The 13,353-nt window shown below is 36.5% G+C and overlaps 1 protein-coding gene across 3 annotated transcripts in view; it reads right to left on the reverse strand.

Moving 5' to 3' along the window:
- LOC100888816 overlaps window positions 1-7,692 on the reverse strand; it is a 30,895-nt gene extending 23,203 nt beyond the window's left edge. Inside the window, exons 1-4 of one of the 3 annotated variants that reach the window (XR_004062004.1) lie at window positions 7,155-7,691; window positions 4,937-5,022; window positions 3,646-3,758; window positions 2,224-2,361 (exon numbers count right to left, since the gene is read on the reverse strand). Coding sequence is in view for 1 of the 3 variants with exons in the window: in XM_030973864.1 (XP_030829724.1) it covers window positions 2,224-2,361; window positions 3,646-3,758; window positions 4,937-5,022; window positions 7,155-7,250 (433 nt within the window). In the remaining 2 variants the exon portion in view is untranslated. Of the gene's footprint in view, window positions 1-2,223; window positions 2,362-3,645; window positions 3,759-4,936; window positions 5,023-7,154 lie in introns of all 3 variants that reach the window. The other 2 variants (XR_004062003.1, XM_030973864.1) reach the window with 2 other exon arrangements.
- Window positions 7,693-13,353: the final 5,661 nt, after the last annotated feature.

The following is a 13,353-nucleotide window of genomic DNA, read 5'->3' on the forward strand; positions in this document are numbered from 1 at the left end:
CACATGACTCCATGTATGAAGGCAAACTTAAGTGGCTTATTTACCAGTATAGTATAATGTTATTTATTAAATAAGTAAATACATGTACAGTCAAACCTGCTTTAGCAACCACCTGTATAGAAAGACCGACTGTTTATAAATATCAAGAAAATATTCTTTGTTTCCCCTGAATATAGTTTCTCATTGAAAACTGGACTACAGGAACCTGTACTTAAAGACCAATTTTCCTGTGAATCTTTTTTATATACAGGTTTCACTGTAGAAGCCTGACAAACTGTATTTCAAGACCACAGGCCTTTGGTAGAGAATCCATACTTACATTCATGTACATGGGCCTTGAAAATGAGGAGCAAATGACTGAATGAATAGGGAACATTAATGGTGGATATGGCCCTGAGCTTCGACTGATGATCGACTGCGTGAATAAATGATGAGTGTGTTAATGGAAGGGAAATAGCGCTATTGTTTATTGATGAATGTACGGATCACTGAATGAAGACTGCCTGGTGTAAATGAGGACTATAACATAATACTTATCCATCAATTATTGATGGAGTATCAAATTAAAGGAATAGATGAATAAGTTGAGAGATGATGGGTGCATTTATGGATGAGAATATAAATTGTCTCTTGATGCCTTTGTGTGACATACATATTTTGTTTACATATTTCTTTTGGGGAATTGACACAAGGGATGCAGTATATAAAACAAATATTGACAGCTTATTTTGGGGGTTACCGGTTAAAACTACAGCTCCTCTGTGATCTCAAGATTGCACTATGCCTCGAAACAAAGTCAAGGGGCACATGCAGTGGAAATTACAGGACATGAAAATCTTTTAAACTACAATTTTGTACCATTCTCTCTCTCTCTCTTTCCTTTCTTTCAAATATTGCAATCTGCCTATTGCTTTGAGTTCAATCTTGCTTTCTTTCTTTTTCACTTTCCAAATGACCAATGTTCGATTCCCTTCTATTCTCTGCTCCTGACCCAGATAGAGAGAATAAGCCTTCCATCTTATCTCCAAGTCAATAAGAAAAACTCACTTTCCTCTCATGCGGTTGTGTGTTGAAAGAAGAGACCTGCGCTATCTAAACACGAGGAGGAGATAGCCAGACTACCGCATCAGTCTGAAACTAAAATGATCAGGGACCATCATTGATAATCAGAGTTAAGTGACTGTTGAAAGATGCACCCCATCTCAGCTGTCTTCATTGGCTGGCAAGCGATCCTAAAATCAAGTCTAATTCAAGTCTGAGTAAATATTTGTTCTCCGTCTTTTTGTGAGTCGGCCCACATCCTCTTTCTTTTTGTGACTTTCCAATCTTCCTTCTTTTCTTTTCCTTTCTGACAACTCTTTCCCAAGCCCCCTCACTTCATTTCTTCATCCCATTCTTTGTTTTTTTCTTTCTCTTTTTTCTCTTTCTTTCTTCATTTTCAATCCCCTCCTTATCTTTCATCCAAGCCCAAATATACCTCATTCATAATACATCCACCCTTTACTTCTTTTTATCTTGCACACTCCCCATATCCTACCTTTCATCACCATTGTCTTTGTTTTCTCAAAATTCCTTCAATATAAAATGTGTCTACAGTATCACAAATTACATTTTCCTATTCCTACTCAGTTTCATATATATTTCTTTCCTACTCATATTCATATCCAAAATATATTGTCACTGAGAGCATAAACACAGGAATATAATCATATCAATATACCAATCAGTTGGAAGGGTGGGATAACAAACAAGACTGAAAACAAACAAATGTAACATGCAAACTCTGACCACTGCATGTATCATGCATGAAGAATAGTGAACAAAACAGCCAGAACTCATATAACTGATTTGTCATCGACATACAAAAAATGATAACGTTCAGATAATTACAGGAAAATGAAAAGCATCCTGAAATGACTTTGGTAAAATGTTCATATATATATATATATATATAGTTATTTAAGATATGTAGCAACATATGTATTTAACAGTGAAAGTATGGAATTTAGAAAGGTAAAGAAATTTTATGAACAGACAATTTTGAATTAATGTATTTTGAAAAAAAGGAAGAATTAAATGTATTTTATGAAAAAAGGAGAAATTATTCAAACATACATGCAAGGGCCACCTGTTCAAACTTGGGATTTTGAGAGTGAAGAGGTAGGGACGTATAATGCAATATAAATACATGTACTGTGAATTACCATCATCATTATGTATTACCTGTGTTTGTTTCCTGGTCACTTCTTGGGCCTTGCATGAAAGCTGAGAGATCAAAGCTAGATCCTAACGAACCAGGGCTCCTCTGACGTCCTAACCCAGAGTCACTGTTGTGGCTATCTTCATCTTCAGAACCACTACCTATAGCATAGGAATAGGGTTGAGAGATAGAAGGGAAGATGAGGAGAGAGAAAGTGACAGAGAGACAGAGATAGACAGAGAGAGAGAGAGAGACAGAGAGAGAGAGGCAGAGAGAGAGAGAGAGAGAGAGGCAGAGAGAGAGAGAGAGAGGCAGAGAGAGAGAGAGAGAGAGAGAGAGAAAGTGATAGCCAGACAGACAGACAGACAGTGAGACAGAGAGAAAGAGAGAGAATAGGGGGAGAGGAATAGAAGAAACATGGAGAAGGAAAGCAAAACGAGAAGTATAACAGAAAATGAGAAAATGAGAAAAAGAGAAAAGAAGAGAGTGAAGGAAATAAAGATAAGTACAAGAGACAAAAACAGAGAATGAAGAGAGTACAAGAGACAAAACAGAGAATGAAGACAGTATATGAAAGAGATAAGTAAGAAAGAAAGGAAGAGCAAGAAAGAAGACAGAGAAAGAAAGAGAGAGAGAGATATATATATATATAAAAAGAGGAGTATTCAAGGGAGAGAGAAAAATAAAATATATTGGATAAAATGAGAGAGAGAGAGAAAGATAGAGAGAGGCATTCAGAGAGACATTCGGGAGTTCTACATCTCCATAAGATAGGGCATGGCGATGAATTTTTGCATCACTTGAGAGATATACTCGCAACGTTTGATCGCTGGAGGCTGGCAGTGAGTTTCTAGGGTGAGTGATAAGACCCAAGAAAACCCATCATATTCTAAAATCAATGTGACAGTCTGACCCCAAAGGAATTATTAAATTTGTATTCCATCCAGCAGATGTATCTATACCCTAAACCCTGCAGGGGTGGGGGGGGAGGGGGATCGGTGCAACAACAAGCCAAGTAGCAAGAATAAAACATCAAATGGCGTCTGTGTACTTTGGGCCTGCATGTCAGATTTCCTCTCCCTCTTTAGAAGACACAGGAGTAGAAAAATGACTAGCAAATGGGGCCCAAAAGTTTAGTATTAATCGTCCCAATTTTCTACATTTTGAGGAAAGATGACAAATAATTGCATTTCAATATGTATTATTTGATTAATACGTAACGCTTCACAGGAACAACAGCTTTGTCGGCTTTGAAGTATGAGGGTGAGAGATTGCATAATATTAAAGATATAAAAAAAATCGTAATTAATCAAAATTATCATTGTCTACCCATCAAAGCTCACTGATGTTTGGTTTTAAAAATTCCATGCTGTAGACCAAATTAAAACAAGTACATATGTCATGAATTTTTCCATAGATTTCATTTTACATGAACCTTATCTTACCTCTTTCTGAATCTCTCTTGTAGAGAGAGCGTACAACTTTGGCACTGCCGAATCGTCTGAATTTTGCTCTGATCTGGGCATAGAACCACTCACATGCTCGTACCTGAAGTTCTCTGTATTCAGAAAATACAAGACGTCAAATGTATTGATTGCTTTTGAAAACAGTGACTGAAAAAAATCTCTTTCTTTCTCTATATCTCTTTCTCCCCCCCCCCCCTCTATATCTCTTTCTATATAGATATATTATATATATAATAATAATAATAATATGGATATTAATATAGTGCCAGAATTCGCCAGGCTCTGATGCTCATGGCGCTTCTTCTCTCTCTCTCTCTGTCCCTACTTCTCATACACATAATAACACTTTGGTACCATGCCCTAACCTTTAAACAGGGGGGGGGGGGGTACTGTCAGAGGTAATAGCAGTAATCTACATAACTACATTGCTGGATAACCAATATTCAAACAGGAACTGAACCTATGCAAATAGAAATGACTCCCTTTAAGTTCACCCAACTTTTCACGGCAGCTTTAAATTATGCAGGTGCACATACCCCAAAGAGAGAATTCCTTGTTGAATAATACAAGAGATTTCAAAAAAGATTGTGTATTTCTGTCGATCCCTGACCTTTTCTAGACATGACAATACAACTTCTCTACCTCTGATTAAGGTCGTCATGACTCCAAGGCTTGTCTGCATTACTGTCACTGCACCCCTTCCATAATGAGCAAGAGTTTCTATAATGCTCAATTATCATTCCAAATTACATTCCTTAGCCAAGGGCCATGTCGTGCATGCTGTTTTTTTGAGGGAGTTAGTAATACATTCCGATATACAGCGGAGATGAAATAGCACGGAATGGTCTTCTCATACTATTCACATTAAATGGTATGTTCATATTTTGGCTGAGGTAAATGTGCACCAAGACAAAGAGATAATACAGAAGAGAAATTACATTTTGGCCTCCTGCTGACAAACAATACAGCTCGCTGGAGGCTCTTAAATGCTAATTGGATGTTAATCTCATTCACGTATCCTCTTATAATATGATTGTATTTCCAAAATGAGTACAATGGTGTATTGCCATTTGGTCTAAAGTCATTTTATTAATCAATTTCTGAATGGAAAAAAAGCTTTTAAGTTAATTATCTAAACAAGCTCATTTTTCAACCACTCTAATACAGTATTGTTCACTTTTGATACTGTCACAGAAACTGTTTTTTACAAACCAAAATTGAGGGTACAACACATGTCTTGAAAAGAGATGAATATGAACATTTAACTTACTGTTGTTGTATACATGCAATACATAAGATGTCCTCCTTTTTCTCCGACTTAGCTCTGCAGTTTTTGCAGATAAAAAACTGGCACACCTGAAGAAAGCATATATAATCAAGGAAATAATTAACACAATTCTAACATTTTTGCTACCTTTGCCATTTTCTTTTAGTTCAGTGATCTATTATGTAAATTCCTACAAATGTCAGAAGTGGCAACCAGAATTTTCAGTTAGCATCCAGCCATTATTTAAGTTACCTCAAAGTCAAACTGATCTAATTAGTAATTGATCTATAATCTATGTGTAATCTCTATTTACTTTCTGCAATGTACAGTCTTGGTCCTATGTAAGCTCACTGTAATCATATTCTATCTATATTTTTTACAAAAGGGATTCTATTCTCACAAAGGGGAAGAGGTAGAAGGGAAGGAAGGAGAGAGAGAAAGAGAGAGAGAGACAGACAGGCAGAGACAGTCCATGGACCTACTAGGTCCATGGACAGAGAAAGCCGAGAGATAGAGTTAGAGAGAACGAGAGAAAGATATATATATATAGAGAGAGAGAGAGACAGAGAGAGAGACAGAGAGACGGAGACAGAGACAGAGAGTCAGAGACAATGGACCTACTAAGAATCCATGTAGAGACAGAGCGAGAGACAGAGCGAGAGACAGAGTGAGAGACAGAGAGAGCGACAGAGAGAGAAAGAGACAGAGAGAGAGAGAGAGAGAGACAGACAGGCAGAGACAGTCCATGGACCTACTAGGTCCATGGACAGAGAAAGCCAAGAGATAGAGTTAGAGAGAACAAGAGAAAGATATATATATATAGAGAGAGAGAGAGAGACAGAGAGAGAGACAGAGAGACGGAGACAAAGACAGAGAGTCAGAGACAATGGACCTACTAAGAATCCATGTAGAGACAGAGCGAGAGACAGAGCGAGAGACAGAGTGAGAGACAGAGAGAGCGACAGAGAGAGAAAGAGACAGAGAGAGAGAGAGAGACAGACAGACAGGCAGAGACAGTCCATGGACCTACTAGGTCCATGGACAGAGAAAGCCAAGAGATAGAGTTAGAGAGAACAAGAGAAAGATATATATATAGAGAGAGACACACACACACAGAGAGAGACAGAGAGACGGAGACAGAGACAGAGAGTCAGAGACAATGGACCTACTAAGAATCCATGTAGAGACAGAGCGAGAGACAGAGCGAGAGACAGAGTGAGAGACAGAGAGAGCGACAGAGAGAGAAAGAGACAGAGAGAGAGAGAGAGAGAGAGACAGAGAGACCAGAGAGATAGAGAGAGAGAGAGAGAGAGAGAGAGAGAGAGAGAGAGCAGATATAGATAGAGAGAGAGAGAGTAGAGAGAGAGAGAGAGAGAGAGAGAGAGAGAGAGAGAGAGAGAGTAGAGAGAGAAAGAGAGAGAGATAGAGGGAGAGAAACAGAGAAAAGAGAAATAATGAGAAAGCCAACTGCAGCTAAATGATAAGTAATGACATAAACTAAATCAGAAAACACATTACGATAGATCCAAAACTGAAAGTGTGAGAAAGACACAATACAGAAAATACTCCAAAATGGGGTGAATAGAAACAATTCATGAAAAAAAAAATCTTTTTTTTTCTTCTTCTGTTAGAATGATGCAGACCATTACTCTCTTTTAATCATAATGATTTCTTTTAAATAGCATAGATGGAACTGAATTATAAAATAGGGGCTGCTTGCACTGCTCTAGTCAAATGATAAAGGTATTTCAGACATCACTTCTAATGGGTCAGCATATCAAGAAAAATCATAAAGCCAAATTTGCACAGGAAATCAAATAAAATAGAATAGAATGGGATGGATGGTATAAAGTATGGGGATGAACAGATATTGAGTAACCATTTGATTTTGCCGTTGAATACACAGACTTTTAGATTGCATATGACACACTTTTCTTAGACCCCAGTCCCTGATATCTTGGGAACTATAATTGTATGGTTGAAAAATTATCTGGTAACAGGCTCGTCTATTTTGCTATAAATCATTAATTCTTATAACTAGATGCATTGGCTCAACTGATTTATTGAAGTATAGTCTATTATAGTTTGAGTGGTCCAAATACAGATAAAGTGTTTTGTACTTGCATGGAAAAGGCGCTTTATAAAATACTTCATGGACTGAATAGGATTAGAAAATGGGGTGTCAGATATTCTCTTGAAATTGTGCACCATTTTCTCGTACCTGACATTGTATCTTCCTATTTAAGATGAACCCGAACGATGAGAAACAACAGATACAGTGCTTCTCGTTGAACTTCTGTTGCCGTGACAACACCATCCTCTTCTGAGCCTCCTCGTAGACATACTTCTGTAGATTCCTGCAAGAGGAGGAAGAACACAAGATGGACAAGATTGATGAAATGACACTTTGTATTTTTTCAGGTCGATATATTTTGGAATGAGACTCCAGGCGGAGCTAACAATCTGCTTCCAATACAAAAAACAATCAGAGTGTATCCTACGACCAAATCTTTTTAAAGGTCACTTATTCCAGGACAAGATTTTGTAGCTTGCCCTAAAATGATCTTTTAGAAAATGACCACCATTATAAAGATAAAATACATTTTCTAGGCTTGATAATGTTTCTATTAATAATTGCTTCTAGGCGCATAGAAACATATCCACCAAAAGACAATAAGGATGTATAAAAACACAAAACACTCTGCAACGATGTGATGTAAGTGTATTGATTACTACAATGACAAAAATACTGTATCTGACTCAGTACATCATAACTCAATGTAAAAACCAAATCAAATATGTAAATAAAACTCATGTCAATAACAAACCTGCTATAAATCCAATATAACTCTGTCAACAAAATAAATCATCTGAAATAACAAAAATTCTGAGAGAAGCCAGAATACAATAGGAGTGTGCATGCAGTCAATGCAGAGGTGCTATAGTATTGAGCAGACAATCAACATTATGTATATAATTGTCTGGGTTGACTACGTGTATAGAAAAGCTTTCAGCCTCATTCTCATATCATTTCCAACGCTGAAAAATCAATACATACTTGGATGCAGGAAACCCTGCATCTAAAAGCAGGGATCAGGTCGAACGTACGTCTACCACCACTCAACAAATACCATGAGTAGTCAGGCAGGTATTGTATCATTGTGGTAACATATTTTCTTGAAATATTACATGAGCTGCATCAAAGAATCATACAAATCCTAGGAATATAGCTTCAATAAAAGAGCTTGTGCAAAATTGAAATTATTCTATATTCCATAGCAATACAACCCAATGAAACCATCACCAAGAGCTCAAAGGTATCAAAAAATTCATCTGATTGGAGTCAGAAAGGCATTAGCTCTGTGTAGAAATACAGTGAAACCTGTATATAAAGACCACACACACACACATACACAAGAAAAGTGGTCTTCATGGGCATGTAGTCTTTATGGACAGGTTCCTTTATTACAGGTTTCAATGAGAAACCCTTTTCTAGGGCAACAAGAAATGTGGTCTTTCTATAAAGTGATCGCTACAGCAGGTTTGACTGCATATATGCATTGATGCCTTCTGCTTCTCAGCAGACAATATCTTAAAGCCCCACTGTACTACTTATAGCTACTTGCGCCCTCTATATAGCCAACAACGCCCAAGTGGTACCTGTTGGTCCCCCATGGTCCCCTTTTTCTTATGTTAATTGAGAGCTGATTTGATGAGATAACCACCTGTCAGTGCAGATGGGCTTTAAGGAATATAAATATCATTAAGGCAAAGATCATCTATTTTGTTCAATCATTTAATCACAATAAGTAGAGTGTTATCAATATCAATGTGTGACAAAGGCAAACAAATCAAAATGTAATGTCCAGTCATACCAGGGCCATGTCTATACACAGATGCGTTATATATCCAAATCAGTTGTAACTGGAAATCAATTGCGACGCTGTAATTACAAGACAGGAGTCTGTGAGTTTGTAATTGATTCAATCAAAACTCTTTGTATTTCACTGTACAGGTCTGAGTCATATGGCAATCAAGGGCATATTATAAACATACAAAATAGCAAGATCACCCAGCACCGTGAAAAAAGCATGGATTATTAAAGCTATATAAGCAAGAACATCTTTTTGATAACTTCCTTTATTTTACTAGGCTGCTCTGAAAGATAATACGTATTTGTTTTTTCAGATGTACACTCACATTTTGCTACAAGGAGATTTCAAACTATTAATTTCTATGAATTTTAACTTTTCTGTGATGACTTCACTTTAAAGTGTTTTTTATTTTATTTCATAATCATAAGTAAACCAAGCTATAACAACAACCAGCTGTCAAGCATAAAAGCAACAGATTATATGACTCAAAATAAGATGACTCATATTTTATAAGTATTGAAATGCGTCACCTCATTGCCTAACTAATTCCTAAGCAACTGTATTCAGTATTTAGTGGAAAACACAAATGCTAATAAAAGAGGACCCAGCTCCCTATTTAAACTGATCATTTCTTGTAAAGCAGAATTACACTTGGGATGATTCTTGCCTGTAATTGTACACAGTAGAAGTAATAAATCTACATTTTGCTTTTGACAGACCTATAGTGAAATGGGAATCCATTTTAATTTCTTAGGCTACTTTCTAAACTTAAAATATGAAGTTCAAAATATAGCCAGTATTATGAGCCAATTTCATTTAGGTATTCATTAGTTTCTCTAAGGATTGTCAGTGTTTATTGCAATTCTGAATCTGAAAAAAACATTATTTTTTTACACAAAAACTCTTAAATAATTTAAAAATCGTTTTTAATGGCAATATATTACTGTTTTGAAATTGCTATAGATATAATTTTCTTGGAAGTTTTTGCAGTCATGCTACCATGTTAAAAGATTCATATTATTCACAAGAACAAGGGGGGTGTTTCACAAAGTTCCTAAGTTGAACTTATCTCTAAGTTGGACTTAACAATTATGGAGAGCCATTTGTAGCCTAAAAATGAAATATATTAAAAAGTAAAAATACAAGTAATTTAGACTTTTCATAAATTCCAGATCAAGAACATGAAATCTCCCATGATCATAGAAAATATGAATGATTTGAATCAACATTTTATGCCTTTTAAAATAACTTTTACAAAATATTTTCAAAGATGCTAATGGTTTCCATAACTTTTAAGTCCATCTTAGAGATAAGTCCAACTTAGGATCTTTGTGAAACACCCCCCAGGAGAGACACAAGTTCCAGCTCTCAAAATGTACAGGGAATTAAATTACATTTTCTTCATTCTTTTTAAACAAGTCAAATATAACAAAAGACAAAATAGAGAAACCTATTTTTATTGCAGAACCCTTCCTTCTTTCTCGAAACTTTATCCAGTGTATACAATGATCTTATAAAAAATCATGGAATATAAATAAATCTAAATAATGAATCCAAGATACGGACAAAAGAGTAGATCTCTGCTCATTCAATTGCAAAACATGATGATGAAATGTAAGTCATTTGCAATACCTCGGAAGCAACATAAATTTCCACAACAGATATCCTGATAGCCAATCACAAAATCATGAATCGATCCAATCAGTATTCCAAGAATCACACATTGCACACAGAAAGACTTGAATCTCAATCACTTTCTGAAATTATATCACCTATATATTCACGATGGTGGTGAATTATACAGGATATTATTTTTCTGAAAATTTCTCTATCTGTAGTTCCATAAATCCTTTTTCAAAAATGTATTCCTCGGTCCGTCTCCTCTCACAAGAATATTCAATCTGCAGATAATTCCACATCAAAGATGAATTTATTGTACATGCACTACTATAATCCACAAATCCAATCAAACGGAATGTAGAACAAATCATTTCCTCTCTATCCAAGCCAGAGTGAGCTGTCAATTTCTACAAGGAATTCAGCAAAACAGCAATAACGTCTCAGCAGGCAATAAGAAAAACTGGGTTGGATCACCAAGAATATTGAAATCCTCTTCATCATCACCCCCCCCCCCCCTGATAAAAAGAACCGTCGTTGTTCCATGCATGCATCTTTCTGAGCAAAAGAAGATTTCATCAAGAATTATTTGATGAAAACATGTTAGGTCAAATCTACAAGGCCCAGAAAGCATTAATAAAAAAAACTTCTTGATTTTGAGGAAGCTTTCCAATGATAGTGATCATCCGTTTAAAGTGCTATGAAAATGCTATAACTCTATTACATTATTCATAATGCACCAATTTAGTAGTTAATCAAATGAAGGTTGATATCCAGTATTTACATGTACTTCCAGGGTAACTGATATTGAGTACATTCAATAGCTGCACTTACACTGCAACCAAAAATCTTTGTTTTTTCACACATTACAGTGTTTCGCGCAAATGGATGAAAAATCGTAATCGAAAGACGCATGCACCTCTGGAATGTGTTTATTTTTAATAATTTTGTTTGCAGTGTAAAAGCAAAATTTGGTGAGATACCGGTTTTACGTCCCGTGACTCTCCTCGCTAACGCATTCAGGACATGCAGGGCAACTGCAACTCGCACATGAGCACTACTCACCCCAAAAACCTGTATGAGCAAACTTGGAGTAGTGTCAATAGTACCGATAGTAAAAAAAATTCAACCATTTTTTAAAATGGTGTTTCGGATGTGTAAATGGGCGTTGTGTCCGAGCAAACATCTACTAAGAGCCAGAGAGATGTTACATACCATAAGTACCCTTCTAACTCTCAACAGAAACAAGGACAGCATCAAGAAAACCTGGGCAGCATGATCAATGCTCAAATCCTGGAAACACCACCTAACCTGGAAGAATACACTCCTATAATATCTAATAGCAATCCTTACATGAGACATTCACAAGTATTAGATCCACTGTGAGCGTTGTCGGTTGTGCAACAAAATGACAACCGTGCGACAACTCCTGCTTCTTCCCCAACCTGCTAATTCATGCGCAGGCAAATCTAAGATCACATTAGTTTACAAGCACCCTAAGTAGATTACAGTACTACTTCTCATAATTTAACACCTCATGGGGTTTGGTATGGGGAGAAGCCTATGTGATAGAGTATTCCTCAATCTTAATATACTCATCGATCTAAAAGCTGTGCTCTCACATGAAAAATGACAGTTGCCGACAATTTAACACATACCAACATTCCCAACTCTTTGTGGGGAAAAGTATCAATTTTGCACAGAATGTATGCACTCTTTATGCTTGGTGTATCCTGCAGCTTTGCAGCTTTACAGCTTTGAGCAGTATCTGTCTGGATGTTAACCCTTTAGCAACTAAACCGCCCCAAACCGCCCATTCGTTTTCATTCGTACTATCCCTCTATGGGGTCTACCGTGATAATGTTATAGGTGCGTAATCCTTACGATGTCTACAGTAGGATTCTGCATAGAAAAATAGCGCATGTTTCATATTGTTTAGAGCAGTGTCAAAATGAGAGCAATATTGCAACATCTTCTAGCGAGTAATTGGCCATTTATACAAAATCCCTAGTTGTTAATGGGTTAACTGAAATAAGATGTACAGTATCCTTCAAGTGGTAAAGTAAGAAGAAGAAGATGTAAAGCAATTATAGAGAGATAACAGAAAACAATTGTTGAATGGGGTATATCAGGCAGAACACATGAGATCCCATTTAGCCTGTTGGATATAATTTGATTTTTGGGAATGATAATGCATCATATAACAAGCATTTTTCTGTAGACTTTGGTCCAAGTTAAACTGGGCTTCTATAAGTATTCAACAAATTAAACATGATTACATCACTGCGATTGAAAGTGATTCAAAATCAAGTTGCATTATCCTCCTCGATAGCTTCAAGCCATGAGGCCAGTTGAACATTCTTAATTTCTGTTCAAAAAAACATTTCATCTTCATTACTTCTTGTACTTGTAATCCACCACATCATCCTAAGAGCATTTGAAAATACATGAGTTCTCTGAAAACCTCTCCTTCCTATATACAACTGTAGCTGGCCCCCTCATCATGCATTCCCTTACAACCTTTCCCTCATATGAATTCACCCTCTCCTTTTATTTCCATTTTTCTTGTTAGTTTTCCACACTGAACTAGGCCTCGCAAGTGCCCATACAGAATGACTACATATATATATACACCTCTCAACATCTCTGTGTTGTCTACGCATCTGGATGCACAGCATGAAAGGCATACGCAAACTAAAACATTTTGAAGAGCACATTTATCCATCTCGTATGGCAATTCAATATTTGTAAAGATGAAGCTTGTCAAATATAAATACACTCCAGACGTACAAGGATGCATGTGGTATATTCATGGAAGGGAATGGGTGTATGGCTAAAAGGTTTTGGGGTCATTGAAAGGGGAAAGATTGCGAGAGAAGCTGCAATATCATTCCTAGGGTTTGTTCAAGAAACTATGAAATGAATATA

This window comes from Strongylocentrotus purpuratus, unplaced genomic scaffold (genome assembly GCF_000002235.5).
Source record: "Strongylocentrotus purpuratus isolate Spur 01 unplaced genomic scaffold, Spur_5.0 spur5_scaffold_7, whole genome shotgun sequence".
In the NCBI taxonomy this organism is placed as follows: Eukaryota; Metazoa; Echinodermata; class Echinoidea; order Camarodonta; family Strongylocentrotidae; genus Strongylocentrotus; species Strongylocentrotus purpuratus.